Consider the following 13,100-nt stretch of genomic DNA (forward strand, 5'->3'; position numbering starts at 1 on the left):
TGTCCACGTAGAAGTCACGGCGAAGCACAGGATCTGCGAGCGGAATCGCAGTTCTATTACAGTCAGCGGTTGATCCTGTTCCGTTACCAGCACCTCACGGTTTTTCGATGTCCGCTGATACGATGAACTCGATAATTAGGAACACATAGCGACCGTGACTAGGGTGGATGGTGGAGCCATAAGGATATTGTAGGCACATGGAAGCCGAAAGAATAACGCATGAAGGTACTTAAAAAGTCCTTTTCTTGTTGAGTAAGTAGTTGTGGATGACCCTGAGATAAGGTCACCTACTGTTCTTCAATTTGAATTAAACTTGTATTTGGTATTTACAGTAATTTTAAATATATTTCACAATTCCTTTTCCATTGATCACATAGCCAGATTTTACCCTAATCCATTCCTTGCATTTACCAAGTTTTACCAACAACCACTTTTTCACCTCCAACCGGTACCGCGGCCACATGAACCGATCCAGGGGTAGCAGCCACCTGCTTGGACACTGGGACAACCGTCGTTGGCAGATATCCACCATGGTGGCCAGTCCATCCATGAACTCCAGCACCGTAGGTTCCCCACGGCAATCCCCAAGGGTACGCAGCCTTTCCTAAGTTGGCCTGCACTACAGTCTTGTGTCCACCATAGTGAGCTGGAGACCAGGCACCGGCGGCACCATAGGGATAACCGTACCATCCGTGGCCATCGTTGTTCCAGCTGTTCCATCCATTGTTCCAGGTGTTCCAACCGGCGGCGTTGTTCCAGCCGTTGCCCCAGCCGTTGTTCCATCCGTCATGGCCGTACGGCCAAGCCGAAACGACACTCTTTCCATACAAGCCACCGTACGCGGGCCACACAGAGGTGGTGACTGGAACCGCAGCTGGAGCGTATCCTGCTTCAGCAGCCGCGAAAGCCATGGCTAGGAAGGCTATGAAGAACTGCGGGAAAGGGAAACAAAATTATGGTTAGTCTTTCGAGTTATGAACGATTCTTAGATGTAGCGAACCTTCATTCTGAGATGCTATTGGATCGGTGGATCTGAACTGATGATGTTCTGAAAGGATGAGCTTGCAGTAGACTGATGACACCATCTAAGTTTACTTCAACATTTATACCGAATGTTGGTAACCGAAATCGACAGGTGAATCAATTCAGGAGCTGTTTCTCAGAAAGTTTACATTTTTCGGTAATAAATCGTCTGTTCATATACCCACGGAATCGGTCAACCGTGAGAAGGCGAAGGTGAAATACACGGGGTACATGGTTCACTTCTCGTTTTGGTCACTTGACCGCTTCGTAGGCATTAACAAGAAGCTTCAATGTTTTTACTAGTTTAATCTTATCAAATTCCTTGAAGTTATCGATTGTTTTGAATTTGTAGCATACCAGCCAAAGTAGCATGTAGCCCGATCTACGGCCGATTCCAACCAAAATTGACCAGAAATGAAGCAAATATAGGGTACGAGTTCCATGAATAATCTTACGCTCCCATATTCATCCTATTCGAAAACAAGCAATTACCTTGGCAATTACGGCACCGATTGATTCCGTTATTTTTATTTTGAGTGCATGAGCGTGCGCACTTCTAACAAAAAATACAAAAAACAAGAAAGAAAACATACAGCGCTTCAATCGGGTCTACCCCATTTGGCATAATGCCATTTGGCATAGCACCGGCTAACATAATGCCATTTGGCATAAAGGCCGTTTCGCACAACGGCCATTTGGCGTAATACGAAGCATACTCTTCTTGGGAAGAATTACATAATCTTGATTATGCCAAATGGCTTTAATACCAAATGGGGTAGAGCCGATACAACAATTGATAACAATGCATTTCGTCGAATTAAGAATCGTAATCATCATCAATTCAGGAAATTCAGTGCATGCACATAATCTTATTCAAATCGAAAAATATCGAGTAGAAAATGGTATATTTCTTCGTGTTTTGGGATGGAATTGCTCAATACTAGTTTGGTTTTTTGTTAAGGCTGTTAAGGCGTTTAGAATTTGGGCACTTCGTTACAATCAAGATTTATCGCAATGCTTAGTTCATAACTCTTTCATACATGTCAAGTGCCCGGCACCAATCTGCAATCTGTCCCAAATTGAAGGGCATAAAATATTTCTCCTTGGGCAGTGAACAAGTCCAGCTTGTTGCACAAACTTGTATAAATTTAGCACGCCAAGAAACAAGGAAACGTTCTCGCGCTACATGCTCTGCTTCTGCTCTCTGCCTTCACAGCCAACCCCCCTAATCTGAGACCCATAAAATATGCCACCTCTCTATCTCCCTGTATGGATGGCGGCGTACGACCACGAAAACTGTACCCATCGCGGACAAAGACTGTTACCGTACGCGCGAGCGAGCACATTGGTCAAATTGTTTTCGCTTCTACCTACCTCTGAATTCGCGCTCTGCTGCTGCTCTGCTCCGGTTTCGGTCGCGGTCAACCGTGATGTTGAGTATGGTCAGTGCAGGAGTACGACGACGCGATGGCGAGTGAGCGTTCCCGCGCGCGCACGCCCGCGATCGACGTGACGCCAAAACGGCGAACTTGGGTTGGGCATTTTAGTTTGTTTTCGTTTGGAATTTGATTTATGCGCGCAAGAGGTGGGTAGAAGCTACATAAAAGGTTTGAATAGAACCGGTAGTGACCGGTGCCGGGTGGTTCTTGAACGGCGGCAGCGGCGGCGAAAAGGGTCCAAAGAACCCGGATTAGAGGTCGGGCTATTCGGTACCTAACAAGTACTAATTGCTGTTTTGCGAGCGATTGTAAGAAATTCGATCGCCTCAAGGCACGTTCTGGTAATGCGTTGGGAAGGGAACGGCTTGGTGGATATGCAAATTGTAATGTGGTTTGTTTGAATATGCAATTGAATTAGTGATATGTACGTATAATTATGACTAGCCTAGAGAAATGAGCCAGTTTAGAACACTATTTTGGAAGATCGGTTTAAACTGTGATTACTGCATATTATACTATAGTTAACTGTAAATAAATTGTATACTATTATAAACTGTGAATTAAACCATCTAATTATCACGCCGAGGACCTGTGATCGAATCCCACTTCCGACAAACTCAAACAATGTGAGTCCTTCCATCGGAAGGGAAGTAAAGCGTGGATCCAGAGATGAACTAGCCTAGGGCTAAAAATCTCGATAATACAGATAAAAAAATAGACTGTGAATTCCGAATAGTATACAATGAAGATATATGCCGGGGCCCGTAGTGTAGTGGCTACAGGTTCACTTCATAAGTGGATGGTCATGGTTTCAATCCCAGCTCCGGCACTTGCAATTTTTCGTCAGTTGCTCTTCCCCACGAGAGCGGTTGACACCCGACCCTCTTCTGAGAATATGCTCTAACGAACCCTAAACTCGAAAACATGGATATCGGATAACAGTTACTCATCATGGATACCCCAATCGGTCTGGAAAAGGATCAAGAGCCATACATCAACATCCTTGAGTTCATCGTTCTACCACGGAAAGGGTAGAAAAGTGACAGCAGCGCAAAGGCAACCAGTTCGATATAGTAGAATTAGAATAGAATACATTTAGGCGTTGTGCAAAGTGTACGTGCAGCTGCCTATTAGAATCGCTCACGCAGTGCCCTAGTGGGCAAAATAGCTGTAAATTAGATAAAGTAGTTCAACAATTATAATAAAAAAAACTATTAAGATATAAACTCAAATGAACCACCGAGCACCAAAACGCTTGAACTAAGTAAAACACCACCAAAACAATATGCTAAGAATCACTAACAACACAGAATTAACCGAAAATGAAAAGTGAACCAGTGTACATATTTCACCTTCGCCTTGTCATGGTTGACCGACTCCGCGGGTATATGAACCAACAAATTATTGCCTAAATATGCCAACTTCGTGAGGTCCAATTCCTGAATTGATTCACTTGTTTATCTCGTTTACCGAAATTTGATATAAATGTCGAAGTAGACTCAGACGATGTCATTAGTGAACAGCAAGCTCATCCTTTCAGAACAACGTCAGTTTAGTTCAAACAATCCAATAGCATTGCAGGATGAAGGTTCGTTACATCTGAGAATCGTTGTTACCACAAAAGACTAACCATGACTTTGATTCGCTTTTCCCCAGTTCTTCATAGCCTTCCTAGCCCTGGCTTTCGCGGCTGCTGAAGCAGGATATGCTCCGGCTGCGGTTCCCGTTGCCACCTCTGTTTGGCCCGCCTACGGTGTGTATGGAAAGAGTGCCGTTTCCGCTTGGCCGTACGGCCATGACGGATGGAACAGCGGCTGGGGCAACGGCTGGAACAACGCCGCTGGATGGAACACCTGGAACAATGGATGGAACAGCTGGAACAACGATGACCATGGATGGTACGGTTATCCCTATGGCGCCGCCGGTGCCTGGTCTCCAGCTCACTATGGTGGACACAAGACTGTAGTGCAGGCCAACTTGGGAAAGGCGGCGTACCCGTGGGGACTGCCGTGGGGAACCTACGGTGCTGGAGTTCATGGATGGACTGGCCACCATGGTGAATATCTGCCGACAACGGTTGTTCCAGTGTCCAAGCAGGTGGCTGTTACTCCTGGATCAGTTCATGTGGCTGCGGTACCGGTTGGAGGCGAAAAAGTGGTTGTTGGCAAAACTTGGTAAATGCGAGGAATGGATGAGAGTAAAATTTAGCTCTGTGATAAAGAATTATGAAATGTATTAAAAATTACTTTAAACCCAAATGCATGTTTCATTTAATAAGCTGAACATCAAGTGACCTGGGAAGGAACAGGTAGTGTGGGGCTAAGGCCATCTTCTACAACAAAAGTAAAAGTCAGGACTACTCTCTCTTCGACTCACTACACACATTCCCATGGTCGCCTAAGCCTACGTTTCTCCGGAACCACCAAGAAGGCATTGCTTCAGAGAGGGGCTAGTTCACATGACACCCCCAAGGCTAGCTGCGTAGCTTGCAGCAACGAACATCGATGACTTGCTTTGGAGAGTCTACCAAGAAAGCATGCTGATGCTTAGGCAGTTTCCCGAGTGATCCTAACCTTTGTCCTCGGAAGGCGGTCAACTCCCACGCCCACGCACAACTGTTTCGCAAGCATCAAGAACTGATGCTTACGTGCAACACGATTTGACCTGCTGAAGGTAAGGGTATTACTACCCTTCTGGCCCTATCAGCTACTTAACGCCGTGCCCCAAGCCGGGCCGCCATACTGTAATATAGACGTAGCGTCACTAGCCAGAAGCAGAGCTATTGAACATCATCCGGGACTCCACTTTTCCGATCATTTCACCGTAGACTTCCAGCGTAATGTCGTCAGCGAAGCCGACGATCTCCACCTCCACCGGGAACTCCAACCTCAACAGCTCGTCATAACACCGGACCCAGGATGGAACCTTGCGGGACTCCTGAGGTTATGTGAAAGCACTTCCGACCCAATAAGTTGAAAAAGTTTGTCTGAAACTTTTTAACCGATACAGATCGGACTCGATTATCCGGAGTCAGGTTCTGATGCTTCTCAAACGTATATATGGAAAACCGAATGCTCTACAAAGCTGAAATTTTCGCATTTTGTCACGGCAAGTTTGATTACTCTTCAGTCAAAATTTCAGCTTTTTACAGCATTCCATTTGCGAGATATTAATGTGGGAAGCGTCAGAACGCGACTCCGGATAATCGAGTCCGACCTGTACTGTGAAATGATAGCCTACCCAGACAACCAATTTACATGTATAATGAAGTTTATGTTCATGTTATACGTACTTTTATGCGGTAAAGTTACATCGCATAAGATGCAGCAAAAGTGCCTTATGCGTACAAAAGTGGAGGCGCTATAGTGCATTGACGGGAAAATAATGACGCTATATGACTTGAAGCGATATCTTATGCGATGTACGGTATGTATTATTGCGACGTAATATAGCACCTTATGCGACTTAAAAATATTCGAAACAAAAAAATCTTGTCACCTAAGTATTGAACTAGTAACCTTTGGATTATTGAGCCGCACTTCACACTTAGCACCAAACACTACTTATGAAACTCTCTCTCTCTTCTTGGCGTAACGTCCTCATTGGGACAAAGCCTGCATCTCAGCTTAGTGTTCTATGAGCACTTCCACAGTTATTAACTGAGAGCTTCCTCTGCCAACGACCATTTTGCATGCGTATATCGTGTGGCAGGCACGAAGATACTCTATGCCCAAGGAAGTCAAGGAAATTTCCTTTACGAAAAGATCCTGGACCGATCGGGAATCGAATCCGTCACCCTCAGCATGGTCATGCTGAATACCCGTGCGTTTACCGCCTCGGCTATATGGGCCCTTCTACTTATGAAACACACTGATTAAATGTCATGACATTCTAACTCACCTCAGTGCTTGTTGGAATGCACTTGGTTTCCGTGCGCTGCACGCTATGTCCAAAGGGAAGTATTATGAAAAGTGAATGTACCTCAAAGTTTATTCGCTAGAACCGTATTTGTGGACCTCTACATTCAGAATATGTGCGATTAAAATAATCCATCTTGGGTTTTTTTCCCATACATTTTTATATGGGATGAAATTAACCTTAAAATGACTTTTTTCGCCATTTGTATGGGAAAATGGAGAAAAAATCAAACAAATCGAAAAAAATCGAAAAACCCAAGATGCATTTTTTTAAACCGCACAGATTCTGAAACTAGAGGTCCAAACCTACGATCGTATGGAAAAACATTTGAGGTACATTCGATTTTCATAATACTTCCCTTTGGACATAGCGTGCGCTGTACGTGTTTGGCAGCCTCTTTGGAAATCAAAATGATGTAGCATGATTTCCTGCACAGTTACCACTACTCCTCTCTTGCTAGCACCACTCATTGTTAATTATAAGGTCAACAAAACAAAAATGATGACTTTGTAATTTGTTTTGTAACCATAATGATGACTTTTCACTTTTTTTTTTGCTTCTTGCCACTCCAACAGCACCTCTTTCATTGTTATCACATATCACATCGCAATATGCCAACGTTAACGATTCTAGCCTATGCGAGTTTATATGTACATTTGAACGAGTTTAATTTCACTTTTATGCGATTTTGTTTGTACACCAATGCGAGTTAAACTGACATAATTAGAAAAGCACCAAGCGAAGTCGTATAATCATCGTAGTACGCAATTATGCGAATTCAAGTGTCAATTTACTCGCACGTTTTTGCGAATAAGCAAAGTTCGTCGCAACAAAACATCGGAATATCGTCTACTACGATGTTCCCAGTCAACACACGATCGTATATGATGTTGAATAGGATACAAAAGTGGAGGCGATATACGCACACTTTACACGCGGTTAAATGGAAGCATGTACGCATATGGCCTCCACTTTGGCATCCTAGTCAACATCATGTAAGACTTTGTGTTAGCTGGGTAGTCATGCATTATGAAAGTTAATTTGCACTCTTATATGATTTTACCAGATATATCGCAGTAAGTTCAAAAAATTACATCATATACGATGAAAATTGTCCCTCAGCCTAGACCTCAGCCGTACATATATGCGATATTGACTTGAAATAGTACTTTATACGATGTACAGCAGGGCCCATATAGCCGAGGCGGTAAACGCACGGGTATTCAGCATGACCATGCTGAGGGTGACGGGTTCGATTCCCGGTCGGTCCAGGATCCTTTCGTAAAGGAAATTTCCTTGACTTCCTTGGGCATAGAGTATCTTCGTGCCTGCCACACGATATACGCATGCAAAATGGTCATTGGCAAAGGAAGCTCTCAGTTAATAACTGTGGAAGTGCTCATAGAACACTAAGCTGAGAAGCAGGCTTTGTCCCAATGAGGACGTTACGCCAAGAAGAAGAAGAAGAAGAAGAAGAACGATGTACAGCGTGCATCCTTATGCGATGCCTGGTTGTCTGGGTAGGGTGTTCTGAAAAACTTTGTTGAAGACCGCAAAGCGATCCGGTGGTTGTGAAAATAGTTATAACCAACGAACCGCATGCATGTGCTTATGTTTTAACATGTAAAGGATTAACAATAGCATTAAAATCATGCTGTTTCGGCAACAATGCCAACGCTATAACTTTTTTCATAAACATCATCAGATCACTTCGCGGTCTTCGACAAAGTTTTTCAGGACATCCTAGGCTATGTTTTTACTTTATCGGTTACATAGTTATAGAAAAATTCGAGTTTTCATGGGAAAAATGCAAAAAAGTATGTTTTTCCATGTAAAATCCCATACAAACTTCAAACGCGATGCGCAAAACGTAGACATAACCGATCGTGCCCAAATTTTGCACACTTAGTTGGGTCCTGAAATCAAAAATGCTTTGATCTGATGGGATACCATCGAATTTTTCATTTTTCCATATAATCGATGACCCACTCTATTGTATATTAATCTGTGGTTACTGGACTAATGTGATGTCTACTCTTTTTATTATAAACTAGCAGTCCCGGCAAACGTCGTCCTGCCTGCCTACTCTGTTTTTTGACATCCGGTTCCATGAAGAAATGCCCCTCATAATGGAATTTCAGATTTTCCCGTTTTTCTTGCCTTCCCGGTCACTTTTCCTAATTATTTTTTCGTACGAAAACGTCGGAGCCCTGGCGGAATGCAACAGTGAAAGAATCAAGCCGATTTGTTAACCCGTTCCCGAGCCTATTCGTGACATACAAACACCATTCCATTTTTATTTATTATTAGCTGTCCCGGCAAACTTTGTCTTGCCAAGCTGTGGTGGTTTGACAACTGTTGAGGTCATCGCAGCAACGCACTCTAGATTGATTTAATTTTGATCACGCTGAATTTGTTCCCGGCTCATGAAAAATCCGTATTTCATCATTTTTTTTACTTTTCTAGTGGATTTTCGTAACTTTTTGTACATATAAACACAGCCGCCATGAATACGAATCGAACCATGCATGAGTCATGCTGATCGGTCCACCCGTTCTTGAGTTTTGTTGCCTCAAAGGGACTTCAAACTCATTTTTATATATATAGATAGATAAATCATTGGGACATTCTGGTTCGTCCAAACTGCTCAGTAATGAAGTCCTTCAAATCTACAAGAAAAACCGCGAAGCTCTTGAATTCTCAAATGTCATTTAGAGGCACCACACGGATATTCCAGGAAAACCAAGCTACCTTGAAGTTAAGGACTTCAGGTCTACACTCGTAACAAGAGCCATACATATCTGATAACACTAGTTTACAGCATTTTTGAACTCGGTAAGCTGATGATTATTTTTGGTGTAGAATCATGCCCTGAGTTCGAAAACGTGAAAGAAAAAAATTACAGTAGAGCGGAAATTTTTTCGACTTTCCATACAAGGTTGATGATTTGAAATCGATTTTTGTTCTACTTTTAAGCAAAGTTGTTCACTTCAAACATCTCATTCTCCGTAATCAATGCTTCGATTGAGCTGAAATTTTTACTGTAACTCGCCTACATATGATATGTCAACTAAACGTCGAGAAAGAATTTTTAAGTCGTTTTTTTTCATTGAAAAAATACATTTCTTCAAAACATTTTGGGAATTTGGCTAAAATTTAAGAAGATCGTCCCTAAAGCTCGACAATATCTTGAATTTCATCAATCTGACGCAAAACCTGTATTCATATGATCGAAGGGTATTGTATTCAGCTTTCAATTGATGAAAAAAGATTTAAAATTGGTTGAACAAAACGCAATATATTTGAATTTTAGTAAAATACATATTTTGAAAAGTTGTAAAACTCGATATTGAGCTAAAACTCAAAAACTGTTTAACTAATAATTTTTTGAAGGTCGGTTTCGAAATCAGCACTAAATTGTGCTTCAAAAATTTTGGTCGTTGACAGAATTTCACGACTTTCGTTTTATTTTGTAAACTTGTGTAATCTGAGTAACGTTGCATATTTCTCCGTAAGGACCAATCTTAAGTTTACTTTTATATTAAACCTTTGGGACATTCAGGTTCGTCCAAACTGCTCAGTGAAGTCCTTCAAATCTACAAGAAAAACTTTATGTGTTTTCATCATTAATAACAACATTGCATAATCTGCTGAGATCCGCGAAGCTTTTGAAATCTCAAATGTCATTTAGAGACACTATGGGAATGTTCCAGGTCAGCCAAACTACCTGTGAGTACAGAACTTCAGGTTTACACTTGTAACATCAGCTATATCTGACATACTGAGTAACGTTTTATAACCAATCACGGTGACTTAACCAACCTAGAGTCTATTATATATTATTATGAACCTTTGGAACATCGAGGGTCGTCCACACTATTCTGAAGTTTAACTCTTGATAGTAACAGTAGTTATTCTCACAATAGGGGTACTCACTAAACAGATTAAAATGCTGCGTAAGCCATGATTTTCTGCTTAATTGAAATGTTTCATGATTTTTCGAATGGAATAATCAAAGATTGCCTTGGTGATCGCGACGTTTAATCAGTTTAATCAGTTTACGCTGTTAAGTGAATCCCCCTATTGAGCTTTAAACTGTAATCTGTAATCCCTCCGGCATATCATGAGTCATTTCGAGATAGTTTCAAGATATACCAGATCAACAACACTACTCCTGAGACCATAGCTTCAGGTCTACACTTGTGATAATAGCTTTTGCCACTACGTTAATCCACTGTACTTAGCAATGTAGTTAGCGGAACAATAAGTGATGTTATATACTTTTGGGGTATTACGGGTTTCCTTACTGTTACGAAGCTTAGTTGATAAAAACAGCCACTGTTACTTTCAGAAGACTTACTGGAAATGATAGATTACAAATCGTAGCTTTTAATTATAGAAGTTACCGTAACACCCGTAGACTTTAGGATCTAAACTCAAGAACAGTTTGGATGACCTAGGATATGCAGACTAATTTGATATTGTCTATTAACTTTTCAGAAGACTTGCTGAACACGATAGATTACAAATCATCCCAAGTAACAATTCCATTGCTGATTGGTTTTGTTTAATTTTTAATATGGTTTTATTACAGCAATAAAAAAAACTCACAGTTTTATGACTACTTTTATGAAAACCATTGATAAAATGTTTGTATACCAAGATATCCATAAATCCGGATTTTAAGAATAAACAAAACTCTGATGATGATTAACCTGGGCTTGTTAGGGGAATATCTGTAAATAAAAGAAAATCGGGTTAAGTACGGTTCCTTTGAATTCCACTAAGAATTTGCATCCTTTGACAGATATAGATATAAGTTTTTGCATGCTCGGGAGGAAAAAAAAAAAACTACCTATTATTTTTACCTATGATGTATGAGACGTGTAGGGTAAGTGTACCAATTATGGCTATAGTACCAATTATTCGCCATAGTTGATTTTCACCATTTTACGATGTAAATCAACAAGAAAAAACTTGTGAACAACAGATGACGTTCACAAAAGATGGTTGCACTCATTTAAACTCCACATTTTGCTCAAATGATGATAGAAATAAATCATTTTCCTTAAAATTTCGGCTTCCTTGCACCTAATATAGCCATAGTGTACCAGTTATGGCTAATCCCATAAGGAATGCATGTAAATAGTGCGAAAAGGAACCGAAGTTAAAAATGTAGCCATAACTGGTACAGGGTTCCTATCATTGGCACACGCTGTAATAAATACTAAAAGAAGTTTTGGCTCTGTTTCTATATTTTTCCTGTAAAGTATGGAAACTAAGCTATATTTTAACATAGTGTTGACATTCGTTGGTCTTCTCGTTATTTTTGTACAAAAAGTTTTCCTTAAGTAGTGCCATAATTGGTACAGGCACCCTAGAATGCGATGGATCTCTTCAGTCGAGTCAAGTACAAGACACTGAAGACGACCTTACAGTTGAGGTCGAAATACGTATCTGTCAAAGGATGCAAATTCTTAGTGGAATTCAAAGGAACCGTACTTAACCCGAAAACTCTCTGATATGTAAACCTTCTGGCATTAATTATTACCACAACAAAACTGTTCAAACTCTCAACAGATGGCGATCTGTTCGATTAGTAACGACATCTGTTGGTGGAAAAGCAGAAACTACGACACTGCTAGGTTTATTGTGGTCATCATAAAAGTAAACTTGCTTTTGTTTTATTTTCGCTAATTGGTCGTCGCCGTATTGAAGAATTAGCTGAGGTGAATGAAACATAGTTAATTTTGCTCAAATAAGCAAAGAATTGATAGTTTGCCGCCATTTCCATAACATGCTCACATAAATTAACTCTCTCAGCCGAGTTTTATTATGATTCGGGATAATTTAACTAAATTACCAAATTGATTTATTTCATTCCAAGATGAGAATATTCACCAATTTCGAAGCGCATTAGTTTTATGTTTCTGCAGCCCCAATATCCATGGTAAAATTGAATGCGCATAAGCTTACCAACACAATAATTACTAAAATATTATTTTGAAATGATCACTTTCTACTTACGAATGATATATTCTCCTGAACTTTACGTGCCATCGAAGAAGCTTCTTTGCATCTTGAGCTGTCATAGTTCATGTTGAAGAAAAAAACAACAACCATTATCTTTCTGAAAATGGAAAATGTTTCAATTGGGTTTCAAAACAGTTTTATTGCTACTCTTAATGCGGTTTGCAGAAACTCTCAGAGAGTGGTCCACTTAGCCGGAAGATGCTCTTAAAGAGGTTATCAAGAGGTTTTGATGTATGATTCAGTTTTATTGCAAGTTTTATCAAATTGGTCATGAAGATCTCTTACAGAACCGAACAAAACTTAAAATGTTACTTGGGATATATTCATTCTGATGAATTGATGAAGCTTCTTAAGTCCTGTGAACATACTTCATGAATCGTGTCATGAATCATGTTAAGTAAAATCCATTTGCATACCTGTTTTATCACGTAAAAATTACATAACCACCAATATGACTCATGTAAAATTTCCATCTAAGACAGATTGTGTCACTGGTCGTAATCATATTCTTGTCCGTTGCTGACCAGTCCAGAACTGTACCTCGTGACATGGGCGTTTATCATGCAACGGCCACACCCGTTCCTAACCAGTTCTTCAAAGTCCCACGTTCGTGCGGTTACATAAATTCTGCTGGATTTATCGTGGGAACCCGGCGACAACCTCTTCTTCTGCTGCGGTCACTATATA

The 13,100-nt window shown here is 40.8% G+C and overlaps 2 protein-coding genes across 2 annotated transcripts; one reads left to right on the top strand and one right to left on the bottom strand.

Moving 5' to 3' along the window:
* Nucleotides 1–241: 241 nt before the first annotated feature.
* LOC115265826 (uncharacterized) lies at nucleotides 242–1,148 on the bottom strand. The gene is made up of 2 exons (XM_029871775.2): nucleotides 1,001–1,148; nucleotides 242–932 (listed from the first exon to the last, which is right to left on the bottom strand). Exons 1-2 carry the CDS (start codon nucleotides 1,004–1,006, stop codon nucleotides 408–410), a joined length of 531 nt encoding a protein of 176 aa, XP_029727635.2. The 5' UTR covers nucleotides 1,007–1,148; the 3' UTR covers nucleotides 242–407.
* A 2,757-nt stretch (nucleotides 1,149–3,905) lies between these two features.
* On the top strand, nucleotides 3,906–5,182 carry LOC109432486 (uncharacterized). Its single transcript, XM_019708819.3, has 2 exons — nucleotides 3,906–4,050; nucleotides 4,119–5,182. Exons 1-2 carry the CDS (start codon nucleotides 4,045–4,047, stop codon nucleotides 4,638–4,640), a joined length of 528 nt encoding a protein of 175 aa, XP_019564364.2. The 5' UTR covers nucleotides 3,906–4,044; the 3' UTR covers nucleotides 4,641–5,182.
* The last annotated feature ends 7,918 nt before the right edge of the window (nucleotides 5,183–13,100 follow it).

The sequence above is a fragment of the Aedes albopictus genome, chromosome 2 (assembly GCF_035046485.1).
Source record: "Aedes albopictus strain Foshan chromosome 2, AalbF5, whole genome shotgun sequence".
Classification (NCBI taxonomy): Eukaryota; Metazoa; Arthropoda; class Insecta; order Diptera; family Culicidae; genus Aedes; species Aedes albopictus.